Genomic DNA, 25,755 nt, shown 5'->3' with positions numbered 1-25,755 from the left:
CTAATCATGGCAGAGAGAATGAAAGGGCTACCTGTGTCATCACAATGCATTTCATTATGGATCACATCCTGCATCTGCGAGTGCTACAACTTGGGGGATGTTCCCACACCCCCGATCGCTGCGCACTCCACCAGGGCACAGGCTTCATCAGCAGCATTCCTGGCGCAGATCCCTACTCAGGAAATCTGCAGAGCAGTGACGTGGTCCTCCATCCGTGCCTTTACCACACACTTTGTGATTATGGAACAGGCCAGAGATGATGCGGCCTTCGGGTGAGCAGGGCTCCAATCGGTGGAAGACTCTGACCCCGCCTCCTGAACTTGGGCTTGTCAATTCCAATCAGGTGATTCACAAGCACTCAAAGAAAAAACGGTTACTTACCTTCTCATAACTTTTGCTCTTCAGGATGTGGTGTTCATATCCATTCCAATACCCACCTTCCTACCCCTCTGTCAGAGTACCCAGCAAGAAGGAACTGAGGAGGTGGCGGGTCGGCAGAGCTCTATATTGGGTGCCAGGAAGGCGCGACTCCAGGGGGTGCCCAGGCCGACCCTACGGTTGCTGCTAGGAGAAAAGTCTTTCGGCTACTGTGCATGTGCGCACACACCTGACTGGGATGGACATGAGCAACACATCTCAAAGAACAACAGTTACGAGAAGGTGAGTAACCGTTTTTATGATATGAATATGACATAACAGATGTACTTTATGCAAGATGGGTCTTGTAAGATATCATTGGAAAGTTATAATTTACTGACTGTGATTATCTAATTTGTATGCCTGTATCATTTCTGTATGTGAAGTTAGGAATATTGACTATGTATCTGTATTTCAACTATGCTACTTTGGGTGACGCCCACTGCTAACACTTCAGTTACAAAATGGAAAAGCCAGACAGGGCTGGTGGCCCGTCAGCAAGGACAATGGACTGTGAAAAGGCTTGGCCTTCTTGCGGACACTCCAAACTGCCACTGACTCAAGGACGCTGATCCTGCAGATACTACAGAATCAGGTGATCTTGTCACCTGATACTAAACATTACCTGGGACGACTTGTAACTTTCCACTGGAAGGGAAGGGGGGGGGGGTCAAGTTTGGGAAACAAAGGATTCCTTGCCTTATGTAAATCCTGTTTTAAGGGTGAGGAGGAATGTAAACAGGACTCATCCTCTTCACGGCCTGTGTGCCCAAGAAGAAAGACTGCTAAAGCCACCTGAAGAGAAGGCAAGGGGGGAGTCCAGACAGAGACGGGTCCAGTTTGAAAAGGAATATAAATGGAACTCTGAACCACAGAAACTTTGCAACCTGCCTAAAATAACATTTAGGGTGAGAATTTACGTTTTGTAACCTGTTTTTTTAAGTATATTGAGCTTAGCTTGCATATTTTGCTTTATTTGGTCAGTAATCTGCTTTGTTCTGTCTGTTATCTCTTATTCACTTAAAATTCACCTTTTGTAGTTAATAAACTTATTTCTTGTTTATAATACACCTCTACCCCAATATAACTCAATCTGATATAACACAAATTGGGATATAATGCGGTAAAGCATTTCCTCTCCTCCCCCTCCCCCCCCCAGGCTTGTGCAAGCCTGGGAGGGAGGGGGGAGAAGCGGAGTGGCGGCACGCTAAGGGGAGGAGGCAGAGCGGAGGTGAACTGGGGCGGCGGGGGGGGGGCGCGCACGGGGAGGGCTGCAGCAAGTAACTGGGGCGGGGGAGGGAGCAGAGGAACTGCTCCCCGCTCCAGCTCACCTCCGCGCCGCCTCCTCCCCCGTGCGCGCCACCACTCCACTTCTCCCCCCTCCCTCCCAGGCTTGCCGCGCCAAACAGCTGATTTGTCGCAAGCCTTAGAGGGAGAGGGGAGAAGCGGAGCGGCGGCGCGCTCAGGGGAGGTAGCGGAGGAGGGGCGGGGAGTTACACCCACCAATTTTTCTCCATGGGTGCTCCAGCCCCTGAGTCGGTGCCTATGGCGGCAGCATGTCTGGCTCTGACACGCCGCTCTGAGTGGCGTGTTAAGGGGGCTGGGGGGGTTGAATAAGGGGCAGAGGGTCTCGGGTGGCGGACGAGGGGGTGCGGGTTGGATGGGTCGGGGGTTCTGAGGGGTCAGTCAGGGGCGGGAAGTAGGTGGGGGTCGGATAGGAGGCGGGGCCAGGCTGTTTGGGGAGGCACAGCCTTCTCTACCCCGCCCTGCATAGCAAGTTCGATATAATGCGGTTTCACCTATAACGCGGTAAGATTATTTTGGCTCCCGAGGACTGCTTTATATCGGGGTAGAGGTGTATAACCCAGTTTATGTAATTTCTAACTGGGGAGAGGCAAGAAGTTATACATATCTCCCTCCAGATTGAGGGAGGGGTCGAATTTCATAAAACCTTTGGGTTGGTACCCCTTAAAGGGAGTGGGCACCAGGGTGTTGGGGCAAGCCGCTAAGGCTGAATCTTTCCAGAGTGGGTCTCTATGTCTCTGTGCAGCTGGGTGTGGCCCTGCCTGTGTGCTTGGCTGGAAGAGGCTTGTGAGCCTAACCCAGCAAGGCCAGGTAAACGGGACCCAGGCTGGCAGAATAGGCTGACTCAGTGGCACCGCAGCACATCAGGTGACACCCCAAAGGGCCCAAACCCATCACAACCATTACAATTAAATTTAAAATTGAACCAGGCTTGATGTTCAAAGTATCTTGCTAAGCTTAGCATTTAGCAGCCTGGGAAACCTAGTTTTCATATATGAAACTCTCTCTGCCAACCAGGGGCACTTATTTCTCAGGATTTTTGCACCTTTATCACAATTACTGAGTAATAGAAACATAGGAGGAAAGGTGTACAGAACCACTGCAGGTTTATATATAGATGCATAGTACATTTGCTCCTAAACCTTTAGTATAATTATTTTATATATATCATAATGACACATTTTAATTCTTTAACTTATTGGCAAACTTTTTTTATTTTTAAGAAAAAGAAACTAATGCAGGTGCCGTTCCAAAAGTTGATTCTAATAACAAAATTCACTTCGCATACTAAAAGATTTAAATATTGTTATGCACATAAGCAAAACATAATGGCAATCCTTAAATATTTCAATACTATGGAAAGTATAATAGCTTGTTGTTAGGATTTTAGATGGATTTGGTAACTTCTTAAATAGAGAAATTGAAAAATTATTTCCCTGGAAATCATATTTGTGGGTGATAGCTCAGCATCAGTGCCTATCGGAGTGTGGGGAGCAGGGAGACAAGGTATTTGGAAGCTGCATGAACAACGAAGGAGGGGGCCAGATCAGTTTACCTAAGAGATGAATTTTTAAAGTAGATCTGACCCTATACAATTCCTTGTTTATGACTCTGGGTGAAGCTGTCTGAATTTTTTTTAATTGTATTGCTGTGGGCCAAAAACTGACCTAAAAGCACCCCTTCGGAAACTCTGGAAAGAACAATAGCTTGTTTGTCAGTAGGGTTTTAGGATAGGGTTTGATAAATATCTGTAGTTAGAAAAGGAGGTGGAGAAGTAGACACATAGTAAGACTGATAATTTGTCAACAGAATCTGTTTCTGGTCAGTGACAGGCCTCTAGAAAAGCAAATTCAGGCATAGGGAAGTGGCGGAACCAAAAACTGGGCGTGGGTGAGAGGGAAGGAGGATTGCCTGACTGAGGATGTTGTGGGGTGGGTTGGTGGTTTTTTTTTTTTTTTTTGGTAAATGGACATGACCGTTATTTTTTAAAGTAGCAGATCACTTCCTCCTTTTACCACTTCTGAAGTGAGTCCTGCATGCAAGTGAACCCTGCATCAGCTTGAGTTGGAAAATACCAATTAAGTCCAGGGAGGGGTATAAAAATATTGCTCAGGCATGCAGGGGTGAAATCAGGAAGGCCAAATCACAATTGGAGTTGAAACTATGAAGGGATGTTAAGGGTAACAAGGAGAGATTCTACAGGTATGTTAGCAACAAGAAGCTCAGGGAAAGTGTGGACCCCTTACTGAATGAGGGAGGCCAACCTAGTGACAGAGGATGTGGAAAAAGCTAATGTATTCAATGATTTTTTTGCCTCTGTCTTCACGAACAAGGTCAGCTCCCAGACTGCTGCACTGGGCAGCACAGCATGGGGAGGAGGTGACCAGCCCTCTGTGGAAAAAAGGTGGTTCAGAACTATTTAGAAAAGCTGGATGAGCACAAGTCCATGGGGCCGGATGCGCTGCATCCGAGGGTGCTGAAGGAGTTGGCGGATGTGATTGCAGAGCCATCGGCCATTATCTTTATTATATAGGTGATCGGGGGAGGTCCTGGATGACTGGAAAAAGGCTAATGTAGTGCCCATCTTTAAAAAAGGGAAGGAGGAGGATCCGGGGAACTACAGGCCAGTCAGCCTCACCTCAGTCCCTGGAAAAATCATGGAGCAGGTCCTCAAGGAATCAATTTTGAAGTCCTTCGAGGAGAGGAAGGTGATCAGGAACAGTCAGCATGGATTCACCAAGGGCAAGTCCTACCTGACTAACCTAATTGACTTCTATGATGAGATAACTGGCTCTGTGGATGAGGGGAAAGCAGTGGACGTGTTATTCCTTGACTTTAGCAAAGCTTTTGATAGGGTCTCCCACAGTATTCTTGCCAGCAAGTTAAAGAAGTATGAGCTGGGTGAATGGACTATAATGTGGATAGAAAGCTGGCTAGATCATCAGGCTCAATGGGTAGTGATCAATGGCTCCATGTCTAGTTGGCAGCCAGTATCAAGTGGAGTGCCCAAGGGTTGGTCCTGGGACCAGTTTTGATGATTTAGTTGGGAATTGGTCTTGCTTTGAGCAGGGGGTTGGACTAGATGACCTCCTTGAGGTCCCTTCCAACCCTGATATTCTATGATTCTGTGAAGTCATACAAGTCTCTCTCTTTCTACAAATGACCTGAAGAAGAACTCTGTGTAAGCTTGAAAGCTTGTCTCTCTCACCAACAGAAGTTGGTCCGATAAAAGATATTATCTCACCCACCTTGTGTCTCTACTAATGTCAGGTTCACCCATACTTTCCATCGTATGGAAATAGTTTAAACTATTTGTTTGGTAGAGGAGGGGATTGGTAGGGAGGAGGAAATGCAGATATTAAAGAAGAAAAATGTTACATGCATTTTAAACAGGCACTTGAAATCTAATCCGTTTTTAAAAAAAAAAAAAAATCTAAATGTAGTTTCAGGTACAGCACCTGCCCCCTGCCAATATTTATGGCTGTAACCAAATCATGTTTTCCTATTCTTAAAAATGCTTCTCTCACTAGTTACTGGGTAAAAGAGCCATGCAGGCAAGAGGAAGACTGCCTGCCTGCACATGGGAATTCATTAAATTGACAATACACAAGTATGTTGCCAAACACATGAAGTAAACAAAACTAGCAGAGAACTGTTTTCTCTCTAATCTTTTGTGTATAATGACTTTAGGTATTTTTGTTACTACCTATAAGGGACTGTGTCCTGTTCATGGCCCTTATCACCTTAGTTTCTGAATACCTTACTATTCTCCTGCTGAAACTAGTGGGTGTCAAACTTCAGACAGAAAAGCTAATAGTGTCCCTTTCCTACCATTCACGATTGCATTTCAGAGGAAATCTGAATGAGGTGAACAACACTTCCTTTTCTCTCACTACAAACAGGTCTGACTAGCTGTGTGGACTAACTATTTGTATTTGAGAAAGTTAAATAGTTCACAATAACTAAGAATAAGATAGACAGAGAGAGGTTATCACATGCAGAGGTGGCAGAAGAAGGAAGTGATCTGCCACTTCAAAAAATAATAGTCATGCCCATTTATTGAAAGATCACACTGAAGTTCTTCAGGCAGGCAATCCTCTTTCCCCTCACCCCTTTTTGTTTCTTCCACTTCCTGTGCACCGGTAACAAATTTTGACTTCAATGGCAGGTCTGATTGTCATCTTTTTTAGGTAGGCATGTTTATTATTTCTAAGCACGCATTGCTTGAGGTCTTTCACATTTGCCACCTATTTATCTTGCATTATGTATGGATTTCTTTCTTCTGTTGAGGTTTACACCAGATAAATGTCTCTAATAAAACAATCATAATGACACAGGATATGCTGACCTACATTATCTTTTGACTCTGCAGTGCTTGGAGAGACAAGGTGGGTGATGTAATATCTTTTATTGGATCTGCATCTGTTGGTGATAGAGACAAGCTTTCAAGCTTATACATAGCTCTTCTTCAGGTCTGGGTTTCCATTTCAGATGGTAAAATCTGGTATCTTCCAACATTGCGTATCTGCAATGGTTGGCAGTTCACCAAAATGAGTCTCGTTAAACACACGTGATATTTGAAATTAAAGTACATTGTCACTAAGACATTATTCCTGTAAATTAATATGTACAATTAGGATTACATCTTGAATGTAGGATGCTGCTCATGACAGCTCAATAGAACAAACTAACCATGAGAATTTCCTGTACAATATATTTATTATAACTCAATTTTAAATGATTCTAGGAAGTAGTAATGAATCTGACACTCGTTACTTTGATTATATGTGCCCTGAAAACTGACTTTTGATTGAAAAATGAATCCTAGTACATTTTAAACAGAGTAGTGCGGTTTGACTTATTTGGATGATGAATGAGGTGAGGGGAGAGGCCCTTAGTGAAAAAAAGACTTTATGTTTTTAATTCTGTTTTCATTGGAACTCTCAGCCAAGTAAGAATGGGGAAGCTGTTGCAGACACCAATACATTGGGAATTGCAACAGTTTTGTATAGCATTCATCATACATGCAACACTGTAGTAACCTTTGTTTTGTGCTGTGTACAGGGATAGCTCAAGTGGCTCATAAGCAGGAAGAGAATGATACATGCAATATTTAGCCTGCTGTAAGTATACACCCTTACACAAAAACATGTAGGGCAAGATCCGTGTTTACTCATCATTCATCTGGATATCTAAATATAGATTCAAACAAACAACCCCTTTCTCCCTCCTGTTCCCACCCTGTCCCCACCCTCAAAGCAACAAGTTTGGCCAAAGTCAGAAAGTTCCTGTCCCAAGAGGTTTATAGTTTAACTCAAACATAGACATGAGGCAGCAATACAAAAGCAAAGTGGCATGGTATGGGTACAAAAAGGTCAATTTAGGAAAACTTCCCCAAAGTGAGTTTTAAGGAAGAATTTGGAGGAGGAAGGTTTTTTGATGCCAGAATTGGTCTTTGTGCCCTGCAAAGTCCACAGTTATGGGCCTCTTTGATTTAAGGGAGCTGTAAATGTAAAGGAAAATCTCCGGATACATGTATGTGTGTGTATTCCTAGCCCACTTCCTTGTAAGGATAGCATTGAAATTATACAGTGATTGCTAGGCTTAAAAGAAAATAAGTACCTGGGCTCCAGGTTAGCAGCAGTGTAGGTAGAGTGTAAAGCGTGTGTGCGCATGTGTAACTGTGCCTTAGTGGGTCACAGCTGAGGATGCCAAATTCAGGACAAACTGCTGAGAAATAGGACCAACACAACCCAAAACTGGTGGTTTAATCTTTTATAAGATATACCAAACCAGCAACAAAAGTAGACTCCTGTTTCACCACACTGGCTAACAAGAAAACATAAAGGCAGTTTCCTCAGGCATTCCAGTTCTTATATCGCCACCAAAAACACTAGATTCAGAGATGAGTGGTTCTTTACAACTAGTCTCATGAAATAGGTTCTTCTGATCCCAAAGGACCAGCCACACACCCAGGTCAATATATAACTTACCCAAAAATCATGCCAATCCCTTAGTATGTAAAATCTAAAGGTTTATTTATAAAAAGAAAGAAAGGTGAGAGTTAAAATTGGTTAAAGGAATCAATTACATGCAGTAATGACAAAGTTCTTGGTTCAGGCTTGTAGCAGTGATGGAATAAACTGCTGGCTTAGGTCAAGTCACGAATACATCCACAGCTTGGATAGGTCATTCAGTCCTTTGTTCAGAGCTTCAGTTTGTAGCAAAGTTTCTCCAGAGGAAAGAAGCAGGATTTTTATGTAAAGTGAGCTAGTTAAGTTTGGTGTGTCTCTCAGACTCATCTTGCTAGTATTTGTGCATGATGGTGGACAAGAATTGGTTACATTTTGGAGGCAAGGGAGGAGGGACATGGAAACTGTTTCTCAGGCCTGCTATAAAATGCTAAGGCATATATGAAATAGGGGGCAGAGGGGAGGGTCAGCGCTAAGCGTAGAAATCAAACATGAAAGAAGGCCTGAAGCAGAGAGATGGTAAAGAAACCAAGGGAACAGGAAATAGAGGAAATGAGGAGCCTAGAGTATTGGTTTTGGGAGACAGTTGCTGTATATAGCAGCAGCTAGGTAGAGGTAAAGGGAGGATTAGTTTAATACTACACATGCAAGTAGGAAATTGGAATTTGTGTGAGGTCTTGCTGCAGAGGGAGATGCCCCACTTACACAGGCTCTTGTTTGTAGCAGGTTAAAAACATAACGGCCATACTGGGTCAGACCAGTGGTCCATCTAGCCCAGTATCCTGTCTTCCGACAGTGGCCAATGCCAGGTTGCGTCAGAGGGCATGAACAGAACCGGCAATCATCAAATGGATCCATCCAGTCGTCCACTCCCAGTTTCTGGCAATCCCGAGGCTAGGGACGCTCCCATGCTATTACGTCCCTTCCCATCGTCGCTAATAGCCATGATGGATCTATCTTCCATGAACTTATCTAGTTCTTTTTTGAACTCTGTTATAGTCTTGTCCTTGACAACATCCTCTGGCAAAGAGTTCTACAGGTTGACTGTGCGTTGTGTGAAGAAACACTTCCTTTTGTTTGTTTTAAACCTGCTGCCTACTAATTTCATTTGATGACCCCTAGCTCTCATGTTATGAGAAGTGGTAAATAACACTTCCTTAATTACTTTCTCCACACCAGTCATGATTTTACAGACCTCTGTCATCTTAATTGTCTCTCTTCCAAGCTGAAAAGTCCAAGTCTTATTTATCTCTCTTGATATGGAAGCAGTTCCATACCCGTAATCATTTTTGTTACCCCTTTTCCGTACCTTTTCCAGTTCCAATATATCTTTTTTTTTTTTTAGATGGGGCTGCCAGATTTGCACGCAGTATTCAAGATGTGGGCATACCATGAATTTATATAGAGGCAGTATGATATTTTCTGTCTTATTAAGGCCCTACGAAATTCGTGGCCATGAAAAAACGCATCATGGACTGTGAAATCTGGTGTTTTGTGTGCTTTTACCCTATACTATACAGATTTCAAGGGGGAGACCAGTGTTTCTCAGATTGGTGGTCCTGACCCAAAAGGGAGTTTCAGGGGGGTTGCGGTATTGCCACCCTTACTTCTGCGCTGCCTTGAGAGCTGGGCTGCTGGAGAGCGGTGGCTGTTGGCCGGGCACCCGTCTCTGAAGGCAGCGCCACCACCAGCAGCAACGCAGAAGCAAGGGGAGCAGTACCCCAACCCCCACTTCAGTAACCTTGTGACTTCCCCGCCCCCCCAACTCCTTTTTGGGTCAGTACCCCTACAATCACAACACTGTGAAATCCATATTAAAATAGCTGAAATCATGAAATTTACCATTTTTAAATCTCTGACCATAAAATTGACCGAAATGGACCATGAATTTGGTAGGGCCCTATTTATTTTCTATCCCTTTCCTAATGATTCCCAACATGCTGTTAGCTTTTTTGACTGCCGCTGCACATTGAATGGATGTTTTCAGAGAACTATCCATAATGACTCCAAGATCTCTCCCTTGAGTGGTAACAGCAAATTTAGATTCCATCATTTTACATGTATAGTTGGAATTGTTTTCCAATGTGCGTTACTTCGCATTTATGAACATTGAATTTCATGTGCCATTTTGTTGCCCAGACACCCAGTTTGTGAGATCCCTTTGTAGCTCTTCGCAGTCTGCTTTGGGCTTAACTGTCTTGAGTAGTTTTGTATCCTCTGCAAATTTGGCCACCTCACCGTTTACCCCTTTTTCTAGGTCATTTATGAATATGTTGAATAGGTCTGGTCTCAATTCAGACCCGTGAGGGGATACCACTATTTACCTCTCTCCATTCTGAAAACTGATCATTTATTCCTACCCTTTGTTTACAATCGTCTAACCAGTTTCTGATCCATGAGATGACATTCCCTTTTATCCTATGACAGCTTACTTTGCGTGAGAGCCTTTGGTGAGGGACCTTGTCAAAGGTTCTCTGAAAATCTAAGTGCACTGGATCACGCTTGTCCATACCCTCGTCCATACCCTTGTTCTCAGGTTTTGGTAGTATACTATGGTTCCCAGGCAGATCACTACTGGAAAATGTTTTGCCAGATTTTTTATTTGAAGAATATGTACTGGGAGTGGACAAACTCATTCCCATGTTCAAGGAATTGTAAGCTTTCCTGCTTTTGCCCAGGGTAGAGTGGTGGTAGGAGACAAAAAAACAATTTGGGGTTTTTTTATGGAGTTTTTTCTTTTGGCAGATCTGGCTGCTAAATATTGTGAATTAGAAAATGACAAGCAATGGCATGGATGCCTTTTAGGCTTTCATCTGTGTTTCTCCTCAGGCAGAAAATGAGCTTTCCTCTGAATGTTTGAGCAATTGGATACACCACAGGAGATAGGGGGAAATGGGATATTGATCTCTGTGGTTGACTGAATATGTAAATGTTAGTTTATAGTTTATTTTATTACTGATATTGGGGTTACTGGCTTTGATTGAAATCTGTATCAAAAATAGGAACAAGCCTGGTAGTTAATATGTCAAGAGTCCTACTCTGAACTCTGTCAGACAGATGCTGACATTCTGCAAGCAGTACTGTATGTCTGACCCTCTTGGAAAACTTTTAAATGTTCGCTTCGGGGGAAAAAACAAAGCTGGCAATGGTAGTAAGTACTTGTTAAAATTATTTTACAGTGTCTGGCACTGCCATTGTTGCTGACGGATCCAGTTTCCCAGTGTGTGACTGGGATTTAGTATGTTAGTCTGTACCAATTACACAACATGCTTGAACTGAAATAGTATTCAGGGAGTCATAGCGGATTTGCCATAATTAACACGGACATAGAGGAACTATTTCTGTCTTAAGCTTACACTGGGAAACATCAGTGTTTAACTGTCTATAACCAGAGCATATATTTAACCTTTCCATTGCCACTTTTATTCAACTTATTGTCCTCAAAGTCAGTATAATACAGTGCCTGATACTGTACTGCTTTGGTAAACACAAATCTTGTCTTATGGGCTGTACTCCAGCACTGCCCTGAAATTTGAGGTACTGTCACACAAACATACTGTCAGGCTGCCTGGAGTGGCTCATGAATGTGGGTGCCAACTTAGGGCAGATTGTCAAGAAGCAGGGCACAAACCCCAAATCGGTTATATGTTCTATAATTAGATTTTGCCAGCTAAGTAACAAGTATGAACTCCACAAGCACTACAATAGCCTTAACATGGAATCACACAGTCCCCTTGGATATTCCGCTCTATCTTGCCACCTTGGCAATCCTGCCTTTGTGATAGAGGGTCCCTTACATCACAATAATATTCAGATTACTCTGAGGCCCAAAGGACCAATCACTTACCCCCAGGTTAATTGCACTGCAGAGCTCTCTTTAAAGTATGCACTTTATAGCCAATCCTGTAAAAAAAACTAACTAAAGATTTATTAACTAAGAAAGGAACTAGTTATTTAAAAAGTTAATGCAGGTAAACATACACACACAAATGAGTTACAGACTTAGGTTTCAAAAGTTAACAGTAACTGCTGTAATATGCAAGTCTACCTTGTATCTAACTGTGACAATCTGAGTACATTTCCTAGACATGAAGAAGAGCTCTGTATAATCTTGAAAGCATGTATCTCTCACCAACAAAGGTTGGTCTAGTAAAATATATTATTTCAACCACCTTGTCTCTCATATCCTGGGACTGACAAAGCTACCACAACACTGCATACAAGCTCTCTATATGTTCTTTGTGGCTAACCCAAGCGAAGGAGCTTGGGGATCCCTTGCTTATGCTTATAAATATTGCCCTCTTTGAATTCCAAGCAACATAGTGATAACAATTTCTCCTTAGCAGGGGTTTTTATTCCCTTCTCCCAGTGTTCAAGCTGTGATGGGATGAGGGCTTATGCACGTACCTTCTTCATGGGTGTGGGGGAAGCAATCAACAAAGTGTTTTGTCCACTGATGTTCAACAATGGTTTGGCCTGAGTCTATAGGCCTTCTTTTGTTGGGAAGGAGATGACACAAGTTGTGGTAAACTGGTATTTCACACTTAGTAATGCTTCTCTCCTTACTGTGGGGTTTATAGTCTTATCAAATGTTTTTATAGTTACAGAGCAAACACTTAAATATTACCCTATAATGTGGGATACAGATATTCTAAATAAGATTACTACATGCAGCATCTGACAAGCATTTCATAATGTCTAAACACGTTCTTACAACTGTCTGTTTTAACAACACTAGGACCCAGGCGAGCCAGACTGGTTTCCAGCTATGCATTTGTCAGTTAAGTGTTCAGTGCGGCCCAGTGACCTTGGAATGAGCTGGCACCTGGTCTGCCAGTGTGTCACATACCTCTATATTTAGCAAGCAGTGCTGCTACATAGATTATCTGGTAAAAGGCACAATAGATACTGCAGCAGTTTATGATCGGTATTAAGAGAAGACTGTCCTCCTTACCGTGTGTGCATTTGTGACGAGATTAGAAATCTAGTTTACTGCCATAATGAGTCTTCCTAGTCTATAATGTACTATGTTACTATTTTACATACAGACATTGCCAAAAATTACCTGCTTCACTTCAAAAGTATTCAATCTAATGAAAAGGTGGTCTTCTAGCTAACTAGTATCATCAAAGGATATTTGATAAGGAAAACACTGAAATGTGCATTATCTGCACGGAGCTGTAGATGTCTGACTGACCTAAATGCCTTTTGTATCATTACAACCTCTAGACATTTTATTCTGGCATCAAGATGTTATTGTGCAGACAAAAATTCTTGATGCAGACAAACTTCCTGTTGTCATATGAAGTTCTAGATCTAAGGCATACAGAATTTGGCTATAATATTTGAGGAAGGCATTGGTGGAGAGGGGGGATGCTTTGGAAAAACTGAAGACCCTAAATTTATTTTGGAATCTCATCTTGCATCCAAAAGTTGTTTTGGAATCTCATCCTACTGCTGATGATTTCTGCTATTAGGGTCTATTGTACTATATACTTATCTAGCCTAAACTATAAACTATTTAGTTGTACTTAAATCTTACGATTTAAACTTGTTCAGATAATTTCCCTTCATTGTTTTAATGACTTTTTTAAAATAATTTTTATTTATACAACACCCAAGTCTTTGTAATAGAATGAGACATGACCCTGTTACAGAAAAAATTGCAGGGCGCTTTTCTAAAATCACCTTTGGTCGTGGTGCTAAAACTGTACATTGTAATTACTGAAAAGTTTTGCTGGTAGGTAGGTCCAGTATATAAAGTGTGTGGGAGTGTATGTTTGGGCCAGAGGGACGTAAGGAGCTACAACATAGAAGGTCCTGGAAGAAAACTGTAGCAAAAGCCAACTTAAACTGAGGTTTCTGGCGTGTGTATGTGTATCTGTATTCTGGGAACTGCGGGTGGGATCTTTAAGATCAAATCACAGGAGGGGGGGCTGAGTTTCAGGTACTAATTCAAGTTTTTGTCATCTGTTGAGGGTGCAGTAGGATTCACCCATTTGTAATACTTTACAGACAAGTTGCTGTGTACCCTGAAGAATTTTCCCCTGTAAAAGATTCTTGTGGACTTTTTTTGAGTAGTTCTAAGAACTCCATTGTGTGCAGCAGACCGTTGAAATTCTGCAGGGACAAAGTGCTGGAGCTAGAGACATGTCTATCTTTGTCCCATTAAATTGTGTTCAGATTTGCCTGAGTTATAAACTGTTGAAAACCACCACTTACTCCTCAGTTACTTAGCAGGATTTGTAAGCATGCCAAACTAACTGCACATGAACGTTCTAAAGAGCCAGACCTACACTGCTGTCAAAAGTAGCAGACATTGCATTGGGAGTGTCTGCTACTGCTCCAAAGCAGCTGTATTGGTGGGAAATTGGGGGAAGGAGGTGTCGTCTTCAACACCAACATATCCTGGACCAGTGCATGGTCCCTTTCTGCTTCCCTTCTGGGATAGGTCTTCTGCTGATTCTACCTAATGTAGTTAGTTATATGCTGCAGTTCTGAATGTCTAGAGTTCAAACTCCTCTGATATGGGGGCTGTTTTTACCATTGTTTTCCTTTTAGAAAAACCTTCCCCAAAAACCTAGGAAATCACATACTAAAAGTCGACATTAAAGGAACATTATTTGAGTTCCAAAATTATGAACTTGAAAGTTAGGAAATGTCAGATTTATGGTTGTCCTTGCAATCTTAATTTTGCTATCTTGTGCATATGCTTTATTGTACAGTCTTAAATATGATGATCACATATTTTTTCCCATAGGATCCCTGCCTCATTCAATGTATAGGATGAATGCACAAGAGAGCAGAATTAAGGTTCCACATGAAACCTATATTCAGGAATTTGCTAACTGTCATACACAGCAGTGGTAGAGCCCCTCCTGGCTGGACACTCACCAGGTGGTTGTGTTGGGGCCCAGCAAAGTGGGCTGTGTGCTTTAAACCTTCTGAATCTGAACAAAGTCCAGGCACTGCCCCTGGTTGGGCTGTCTAGGCATATTCTTGATTGATCTGGCACTATCTTCTGAGAAATGAGACCCTGCAGTCCAACTGCCTGTACCTGGGACAGTGCTGACTCCTCAGACTCTGCTCATAGCTTAAGCACATGCTCTCCCAGAACTCCAGCTCAGAGGGTGCTCTGGGTTTGCAGTTTAATTCTTCAGGGCCATGTGAAAGTGAAGGCCAACAGACACCCAGACAGACATCTTTTGCATAGGATTTTAAACACAATCACTCTACTTAGATATTACAAGAAATACAAATCTAGACAAAATAATAAACACACCTATACACATTTCTCTGCGTCAGTTTTGTCACTGTTCTGGAGAGTCCTTTAGATTGAGGGCAGAGACCTCTGAGGGGTCCAGGATCATGGAGTCCCCCTCTTAAAGTCAGCTAGCACTCTTCTTTCCTGGCTGGTCCTGCAGTTAAGCAGGACCCTCTGCTATGAAAGCATTCCCCTCTCCTTTCCAAATTTCCTGTGCATCTGGCTCTCTCCAGTTTACATGTCCCAACAACAACCTGCTTTCTTTATTTTGTTGCTGAGGGTTTTTCACTCTCCACTTCTACGGCCCTATGCAAACAAAACTTCATTAAATTGATTTCCCTTGGCATTAGCCAACCCATTGTCCCAAAGTGCTTCTATTTGAATAGGTGACCAAAAATTATAGGTCCAACAATCCACCATTGCACCTGAACTGGGAGGGACACACTACAGCACTGACAGCACATGGCAGACTCCATTACTCCTGACAGAATTCTATGCTCCGGTCTGCATATTTTTGTGTCCCCCTGTACAGAAAAATGCAAAAGAAATCTGCAGGGGGACATATGCCTCTTCCCCAGCAGCCCAGGCAGTGCATCTGTTCCGGCATGCCTGGAGCAGCCTCAGAGACGCAAATCACTGCAGGTGGAGGGGACTGGGCGTGCCTATGGGGGAGATGTTAATCATTGTCATGGGGCTGGGCTGGCTAACAAGCGAGGGAGAGACTATCCCTCTCGCTTACTAATGTGGCTCGCCGGGCGTGGAGGGGGCTAGTTCTTTTTATTACGCATGAGCAAGACTCTGTCCCCGAGGCAGAAATATAGCAGCCTGCCTGCTAGTTAATTGATCTCATTTGCTGAGGCAGAAATGCAGCAGCCTGCCTGCCTAGTAACATGCCTGTAACTTTTTGAGAATCGAAAAACACCCAATTAAATAGTATCATTTTACTGAAAATTGTTTGCTTTGAAATTAAAGAAAATAGCTTTTGTAAAAAAACCAACCCCACATTTTGTTAATGTTGCTGTTGATGCTTAATTGATCTCATTCCCTGGGGCAGATGTGCAGCAGCCTGCCAGCTTGGTAACATTGTTAATGTTCCTATTGTTAGTTAATTGTTCCCATTCTGTAAAACCTTTAAGGCCCCTCCATTGCCAGAGTGAGGTAAAGCCTTATAAATGACAGTAAGGGAATCAGCTAGGCAGATCTATGTGCTTTCTCCCTTTTTTCCTGTGCCAGAGTGGCACAATGAGGTTAGATTACAGCTCAGGATTTATTATACTTACTCATTTAAAAAAAAGAGGGCAAATAATACATTTACCAAGCAGTAAATAAAATGTCAGGAAAATCAGAACCAAATGCTTCCCAAAGTATCCAGCCAGGTCCAGGACAATGATTAGCGAAATTGTATGACTTCCATGTGTGAAAGTCTGAGCAATTTAAAACTACATTCTGTTCTTTCTTTCTTTGCTGTTTGGTGTTCTGTAATGTAATTTAAATGCAGGCTATTAGTTACCAAGTGTTTTGTAACTTAACTTTTATGTATTTAGGAAATGCTGAATAGTTATTCGTGACTTTTTTCTGTATTGTAGTTTAAATAACTTACCAAAACAATTGAAACTGGAGATTATAGTGTTTTGTTTTGACAAAATTTTCAGGATTTGTAATTTTTTTGGCACAGAATCCCCCCCTAGAGTACCACATCTATATTTATGCATTCCATGGTACAATAGTTCCATAATAACTTTATAATATCTACCAGAACTCATAAGTTATACATTGTGTGATGATTCAGGCAACGTGTATGATTTTCACATGCTTGACTTTTTTCAATTTAATTTTGTATGACTGAATCAATGAAAACAAACTGTGGAAAGGAAATAGGGTCTAAGCAACAATCTTTCATGGTGATTGAGGTTTATATGCACCACTTGGTGGGTCTGCTGTGTACATATACACTGTAAAATCATTTTGTCTTTCTTCGTTGTAATGTTAATCTGTATATTTCATTCGCTCTGGCCCATTACATTTTTACCCAGCACTCAGGCTTCACCTGATACTTTGTTGCAATATTTCACTAACTTTTAACTACTCTGAATTGTCACCCCGGCTCATTGACTGTTACGCTGAAACTGTTTTGTTTATCTACAAAACAGATACAGTTTGTGCAATAGCTGTCAAAGTTTCCTCCTCCTTCTTTCCCTAATGTGCCACAACACTGACACAGAGGAAACTCCTTTAGGGATTTGAGGGTGGCTTTGTTTCCATGCTCATTCAATACTTGACCGTCTTTTTGTAGGGACTCCTTACAAGACATCAGTGGTATAAAAATTTTCATTCCCTCCAGACATGGGTGGAAATTGAACCAGTAACCTAGCAATAAATGGAGCTGTATCCTATGATCAGTCACTTGAGTCACTTATTTTACCCCAAATGTACTGTAAACATTTAGTGTGTATTCAGAGTTTAGGGAAATGGAGAGTGGACAGAACATCTCTCTATCTACGACCAACTCACTTAAAATATATTAAAATGTTCTTGCAAATTGCACAACCCTCTGATTAGTACAGACTTACAAGAAGTGATATGGATAGGCACAGAACAGCTAGCCAGAGGACAGGACATATTGTTATAAGCATGTGTTGTTAGTTTGTATGAAATAACTTATAGCATAGATCTGTTTCTGTGGGGATAGCAGGATTAGCTGGTTTCCCTTGTCTGGTTTGCTTTGAGTTTGAGACATTACAGCTGTTCTGCTGCTTATTGTCAAGGCAATTAAAAAAAAAAGCAACAAAATACTGAGCAGAGTAACTTTCATTTTTAAAAATTTAATGCGAATTCCTGTCTTGTTTTGTTTCATGCCTTTGTGCATCTGTTCAGAGTGATGTGCTGGAAGTGACATTGAATCCTTTTGTTCATTGGAGACTAATATGGAATTGTGAAAAGGATACTATCAGTAAACTCTCCAACCTCCCAGACTGCAAGATTAATTAGTCATTAAGTAGGCTTTTCATTGGTTGTACTGGTTGATTCAACACAACAGGCTTTTCGTAAAAGCATGTATCATAACACCCTATTGGCCATAAAAATGTAACCTACATCCTGGGTAGGAATGGGCCTCAGTGGCAAAGTTTATATTAAAAACTTGCCCAAATTTAAAAGTGCTCAGATCTAGGGTGTTGGTTTGGACCTATATCTAATGTAAAGGGAAAATAAAAAATTGCCTTGTATTTCCTGTGCTGTGAAGAACCCTTCTATCACTTGAGAAACTTCCCTGTTCCTGGGATCCAATATAGAAAACTGTATTGGGTACTGATAGCTTATGCCTCAAGTTTATTTCATGTTTCTTTTACTATTTTAACTGTTTTGCAAGTGCATTGTAATTAACCCCATCCTTTTAAAATAATTGTTAACCAATGTTACCCTTCTATGGTGCATATGGACATGTTGAAAAATAGACTTCCTTTTTATGAAGAGCATATTCAACAGCAATAACAAAATATTATATAAATTGGTCTTTCTGTTCTTCTGGACAATATATTTGCATAGACATGCATGTAAAGCAGTCCATTTGGTTACTTATTTGTCTTGATGGGTTGCTTTTAGATTTTTCTTAACACTTCAAGGTAATTAAACCTTTCTTCCTTCCTTTCTTAACAGAGGAAGAGCTCAGGAAGCTCAGAGAAGAAACAAACGCCGAAACCTTAAAACAAGAACTAGAAAAAGAACGGCAGAGGAGATTGGAACTAGAACAAAAGGTCAATGAAGTACTTAAAACAAGGTAAGAGAAATCACTGCATAAAGTATAGCTCAAGTGTCAGCTGAACTATCTGGGTGGCACTGAGTGAAGAGTTACAGAGAAACATTAAAAAAACTCATGCTTGTTTATTCACCCAGGGTTTCATTAGAGAGAATAGGGAAGTCAGAATTGATGGATTAAAAAGTTCAGAAGGGACCATTGTGGTTATCTAATCTGATCTCATGCATAACACAGGCCATTGTACTTTCCTGAATTAATTCTTTTGAATTAGAACATGTTTTTTTAGAAAAACATCCAGTCTTGATTTCAAAATTTCCAGTGATGGAGAATCCACCGCAACCGTTGGAATAAGTTGGTGAACTGTTTCACTTGTTAATAATCCTTCCGCCCACACACACACACACACCCTCTTTTTTTTTCTTTTCTTTTTTTAAATGCCTTGTTTCCAGTCTGAATTTGTCTATCTTCAGCTTCTAGCCGCTGGATCTTGTTATGCCTTTATCTGTTAATTTGAAAGAGAGCTCTTTAATCTTCTATTCTCCATGTAGGTACTTACAGACTGATTAAGTTGCTCCTTAAATGTCTTTTCAGGAGCTCAATCTGTTCAGCCTGAGTCTTTCAGTATAAGACATTTTCCCCCAATCCTTTAATCGTTTTCATGGCTCTTCTCTGAACCCTTTCCAATTTATCAATATTCTTCTTGAATTGTGGATATTGAAGCTGGACACAGTGCCAAATACAGCTGTAATGTAAGCCCCACTACTCCTACTCAAAATTCTCCTGTTTATGCATGCAAAGATTGCATTAGTCCTTTTGTCCACAGAGTTGCACTGGAAGCTCGTGTTCAGCTGATGATCTAACATGATCCCTGTCACAGCCCTGGTTGAGCTCCTGCTACTGGACACTCATCAGAATGCTGTAGTTGGACCCACATGCTGGGCTTATGTAATTTGTAAGTTTCCCTTGGTCTGGGTAGGCTCCAGCACTGTCTCTGGTCCAGCCTCTCTGGCACACATCTTGTATGCCAAACTGTCTGATACCCCTTTTGGAAGTGGAGCCTTGAGGCCCAGCTACCCTAAGCCCCCAGGGCCAGTACTGACAGCCCAAGAAACTCCAGTAGCTCAAGTACACTCCTTCCCAGAGCTTCATCCTGTAGACACTGATACGTAGTTTACGTCTTTGGGAATATGTGATAGTTAAAGCTTAGGCACAGACTGTGCAAAAGGATTTCTGCAAACGATCGCTCTTTGCGTTAGACCCCACAAGAAGTGTGTAAATATATATCTAGATAAAAACAAATGCCTGAACACTATTCCCTGCCTCAGTTTCCTTGCCACCGTAGGTGTTCTTTGGGGTCAGGATTAGTGTCTTTTCAGGGTTCCAGGTCTTGTTTATGCCTTCTCCTTGTAACATGGAGTCAGCTCTCACTCTTGTAGCCAGTTTCCTTCTCGTTCTCCTTCTGTAAAATGGCTGTTGCCTGCCTGCCTGCCTTCCTTTCTTCCTTCCTTCTATGACTTCCAGCCACCTTTATCAGGTGATATTCTGTTCAGCCTCAAACCCCCAGTCAGGCAATCAGTTGTCTGGATTCCAGCCCATCTTGGGTGGACTGGTTCTTCTTGATGGTAGCCAGCTCATTGAACTAGGGTGCCTCCATTTAAATAGAAGACCACTGTAATCCTTGTGTTACCACCCATTGGAATTTCAGATCAAGATGGAGCTAAAAAGGCAGAGAAGGCACAGACCAGCCTTACAATCAAAATGGGGTTTGTAGTTTGATATAGATACATAGTCCATAATATCAAACAGAATTCAAAAGTTGCACATGGATTCCCCAAATTGTCAGAACCCCCAAGTTTGTTCCTGTTTCACCAGTTCTGCCCTCTGTTCTGTTTGTGAGGCATGCAGATGTGTGTAAGACCAAAAAGACAACAGCACTGGGAAAGTTTCCATGTTTATGCTCATGTCAGCTCAGTCTTTATTTTAAGGTGCCTTCCACTTGAGTGAATTAAGTGTCTTTTATTTCTTTTTGATCAGTTACGCGTAACACAAAGTGTATTTTAAAACACCTTAAATGATTTTCACGCACAGACACATAATGCAGCTCTTGCTTACAAACGTGAACAGCCAAACAAAACCAAAACTAATCAAGCTGTAGAGTAGAAAGAAGAAGATTGTTTCCATTTTGAACTAGTTAGGAGGTACTCAGATACTACAGTTTTGTTGGGTCCTGTAAGTACCCCAAGACAAATACAGATGTTGCAACTACAATTCAGTGAAGGCAAGAAAAGGGATGCTTAAGAGGACCATCTTGTCAAAAACCTGGCTTCTTTCTTCTGTTTCTCTCTATTGTTCTTGATTTTGAAGCTGTGGTGCCCACACCAACATACAGTATTTGGGAAGGAACTGTTTGAGAACATGAGGGCACCCAGATAGAGGCTTTTTTGTAGGGATGTCCTTGGACTGCCCAGTCTTTGGTACAGCAGCTGCAGCTTGCAGTGCTTTGCCAGTGGAATGATGCATAACTGATCTGCCAGGTTAGCAAATGAGAGACCAGGACCCACATCACAGATTCTTATCTGGCTCTTTTGGATGACAGTGCAGAACACCCGTCTGCGAAACATCCAGTTGGCTGCACTTCTTGTTTTATTTATTTTTAATCTGCCTGAGATAGTGATAGGTTGCATGTACAGTACTACTCTTGAGAATGTTTTTATCTGTTGTGAAACCTTTTAACATCCCAGGAACATCTGTTCATCCTAAAAACACATGGACCAGTATTGTTTTGTTGACAGGATCTCCTGTGTGGTCCTGTTTCTGTTGGCAAAGAACCTACAAGCATAGGATGTTAGCTACATAAAGTGTGCTAGATGTTTACAAGTATGGGAGTGTTTGGTGGGCAGGGAGAAAGGGAAGTCAGTGTATTTTTTGTAAATCTTTAATCATTCCTCTGAAGTAAATTTAACGTGAAAATAATGTTGGGTGTATTCAAACAAGAGGAGTGAAATCCAGAATATATGTAGCTGTTGTGTTAACTCACCTATTGCCGTACGTAAGATTACTCCAAGTTCAGAAACCTTTACTTTGCATGGGCACAATTTGGATGACACTTTTCCTGCCCCAGTTTGAGAAGAATAGTGTCATTGTCTACCTACACCCTTTTAAAATAAATATATTTCAAGGGTTGGAGGACACTTATAACCTAACCCTGAACTTGTTTGCAGTAAGAAATGCAGGGCTAGAATCTCTGCTTCTCTGAGCTTCCATAGCAGTCATCAGGAGGCCAGTTATGTCACCAGTGAAGTGCTGATGTTAGAATACTGGCATTTTGGAGACCACCTCTGTGTTCTGTCCACAACCTGATGCACTTTGTGGCAAAGTACACTTAATTTAATTCCAAAGTACCTCAGTATGGTTAGAATGGGTATACAGTGGCTCCAATCTTTTAAAAAAAATTTTCCTGCAAAAATTGTAATGATATGGTCATGTCATGCAACTTCCAAAAAAACACTTGGGTTTGCGTAGCACTTTGAGAATGTTGGAGTAAATAACCAGCATGTCTGGTGTCAGGTTTCCTTTTTAATTTATGCATCATGCATGCAGCTATAAAACTCATGCTTACTAATATCTTGATGTTGTTGCAGGGTGTTTCCATGGTTCAGAACTGAGTGGAAGCATGTGACCCTGTACTTTGCCACTGTGTAATATTACATGTCATTTGCTACTTACGAACAGCTATAAATGACATTTCATGCTTTCCTAATTGCAATATGCTTAAGCACAAATGAACCCATTTAAAAAAGATCTGCATTTCTATTGGGTACAGTGGCCTTTTTATCAATTTAGTCAGTCCTTGCGTTCAAGTGCAGATAATTTGAGGTTGAGTAAGCATATGACTTACTGTAATCTTAACGCTAGTACCCCTTAGAGTTAGCCCTTCCCCTCTCCCCATTTTTCTGGGTGGGAGTTCCTAGTTGCAGTAGAACTGATGTGATAATTTGGATTTGGAGTGGATTTACGAAGCTTGTACCATGCTGCCCAGCTCCAGGTGGCATGGGAGTTGTGGGGACAATGATTAAGCCAGTGTGCCTCAGGATTTCCCTGGCTGAAGGAGGAGCTCAGGAGCTGCAGAGAAGAGAGGATGTCTCCAACCCAGCCTGTTTACTCAATGTGTCCTAGTTCTAGTACTTGGTCCACTATTTTAGAAGTGCACAAGCCTGAAACAAAGGAGTTCATGGCTTCTCCCTATGAATCTGTCTGAAGCAATTCATTACAGTCCCTGTGCCACCCACCCCCACCCCCCAGATGCAACCAAAGCTGCCATGGACTATCATCTCATATCCTGATTCTGAGCGGTCAGGCTGTGGGCAGAGGTGAGTGGCAAGCAGATGTTAGCTTAGTCATATCAAGAAATTACCACCCAAGGTTGCATTAATCTTATTCATATTGGCATTCAGAACTAATTTTAAATCATAAGTTAAAATCCTTTCTCCTTCCGAGAAATATGTGACAAAAAATGTCACTGTGCTGCTCATGGTGTTGTATTTCAAATAAGATTCAAAGCAGAGGACCTGACTGCTTATGGCCATTGGTTCCTGCGGCACTTTTGTGTACGTCTTTGTAAGAATGCAGGTGTGAACCCCAGTGTCCTGGCAGAATACTTGCTTGAATAATTATATCCTGCCTACCTAAACCTGATATTTCAGGGTCAGTAGGAGAAGTTGCTGGTGGCATTATTAATATCTATTGCTTTACAGATTAAAAAAGACATTGTGCTACAGAGAGTTTACAATCTAAATGCCTGATTCTGCAAACACCATCATGTGTAGTGCAAAATGAGCAGGCCTGTAATGAGGCTGACGGAACAGGAAGTAAAACAGAGTTGGGTAGGGAAAGAGAGCTGAGGGAGAAAATGAGTTGTTGTATAGCAAGTGACTAAAGCTTAAACATAAATAGGGCAAGACTAGAGAAGTAGATAATACATGTGCAGAAGTCATAATTAAGCAATAAGACTAAATTAATGAATTTTCAGAAAGGGTTTGAAGGAGAGTTAAAATGCTTGATGCTGAAAAAGGAATGCCATGCAGCATGGAAAAGGCCCAGGGAGGAGTAGGCGGCACATCACTGTCTTTCATTTTTTAAATTGTAATTTTAGTAGTCTGCATTTCAGAAAGTGAATTATTCCTCAATATTGAATCTGTAAAAGTTCTGTGGGAATTGTTCAGGATAGAGGAGGTTTGTAAAATATTAGAATATATAAAGATGTTTGGAACTGAGATCTAAATTACCTGCCCCTCCTTCATTTGTTCTCTATGTTCAGTTCTGTTTCTGAATAGTGTCATGTTGCCGAGTTCTTTGCATTTCATATTCACAGAGAAATAATTGTGTCTCTTTGCCTTTCCTTATGGTCAGGTAGGTAGTGACATAACTTGGCTGTCTGAAGATCAGTTAGTTGGCAAGACCTAGAAACTTTCAGATCTCTGGTATTGGATCTAATCCTTGTAAATCAATTTTGCAATTTAATTAGGTTGTGCATAACAGAGGCTTGTGAAGCATTGCCTCACATCCTTTTTTTACTGTAGTCAGTTAGCTCACTAAGACATTGAATTCAAATTGCATTCTGGACATCTTTGATGGAGAGAGCTGCCTGGCTTTCCTCATGCTTAATCTCCACAATGGCTTGCCCACATTATATCTGGTGTTCCTCCCCTGGCTGTAGTGGGGTTTAATCCAGGTTGGATGATGTTATGATTTGCATAGGTTTATCTTGCGGTGCACCACTTGAGGATGGAAGGGAGCTTCTTCCCCATGCAACAATAGGGTCTGGGCCTTTGGGAAATCTGTTAACCTTTAATTGCTGCTAGCTGACTAGCAGGCCGACTGATGCATCATGTCTTTGAGGGGCCATGTTCTATCTGTTACAGGATCCTTCCTCTTCCCCAGTGCTGTATATGCTGCAGCCTACAGTGATCAGCAGCTAGGGGTGAACGCTGCTCCTGTACAGATAAGCAGCATTGCATCGGGCTAGTTGCACTTCTGAGCCCCACAGACTATCCGGTGGAATTCTGCCTTGTATGCATGATTCCTGTAGTTAGAGGAAGGTTCATCTGCAGTTTGCTGACCTAGGCAGGATTTGGCTCTTAGTGTTTATGGAGAAAAATACACTTGAGAGCACCTATATCATAAAACTTTGAGAATGCGTGTATGTGACTTATCATACCTTTGCTTCAAGCAGTAGGTTTGGAAATCATGTAAGTTCATGTTAAAGAAGCTCTTATTATATCCTACACGGTCAGAGTAACTTCTCCAGTGGAGCAGTTTAGTTGCATGGTATCAGAGCCATGCTGTATGGATTGGAAGATGCCTGAAGGTCACAGTTTTATCGAAGAGCATCCTAACAGCAGCTGGCTATGGATCGAAATAGAGTTGCTGAAAATTAGTGTAAAAATAACAAAATGGAAAACTAGGTATGGGAACAGACACGTATATGCATCTAAATACATTGTGATAACATTTGAATATAAATGTACCAAAGTTAACTTTTCAAACTGGCAGGATATTGGACTTGAAGGACCTTTGATCTCATCTGTTATGACCAATCATGTTTGCTCTAGGCATTTCAGGTATCTATCACCTCAGCTCTCCTGGTATGTTCAATATACAGAAATGTTGAGCTTTTGCATAACCTGTATTTTCCCACTAGTGAAAGAATGATTAACTTAACTACAGCAAGTTTTAAAAGTAATTTCATCATAAGTTGATATCTGTGCACTCTGTATTGTTGTATAGGAATTTAAACAGTACCATATTTAAAGAAACTCTTTGTCTTATTCTTAATTTAATGAAAATAAGTAGCTGGTGGCTCTAGTAGTAATGATGGCATAATTAAACCTTTTGGAGTATTGTTCTAGAACTGTGCTTCTCAATCCCCCACCCAGTCAGCAGTATTGGAAGGAAGCATGGTCAGGAAATCCTGATGCATGTTGGGAACATCAGTTCTGGATCATTGTACTGTACATGCGACACGTGTACAGAGATATCTTGGA

The 25,755-nt window shown here is 41.6% G+C and overlaps 1 protein-coding gene across 2 annotated transcripts in view; it reads left to right on the top strand.

The window, feature by feature from the left end:
• Positions 1-25,755, top strand: part of GRAMD4 (GRAM domain containing 4) — a 137,657-nt gene that overhangs the window by 82,892 nt on the left and 29,010 nt on the right. For both annotated transcript variants that reach the window (XM_037889087.2, XM_037889086.2), the window contains exon 4: positions 18,613-18,733. In XM_037889087.2, coding sequence (XP_037745015.1) covers positions 18,613-18,733 — 121 coding nt within the window. The remainder of the gene's footprint in view (positions 1-18,612; positions 18,734-25,755) is intronic.

The sequence above is a fragment of the Chelonia mydas genome, chromosome 1 (genome assembly GCF_015237465.2).
Source record: "Chelonia mydas isolate rCheMyd1 chromosome 1, rCheMyd1.pri.v2, whole genome shotgun sequence".
Taxonomy (NCBI): Eukaryota; Metazoa; Chordata; order Testudines; family Cheloniidae; genus Chelonia; species Chelonia mydas.
This window is presented reverse-complemented; position numbering and strand designations above follow the sequence as displayed.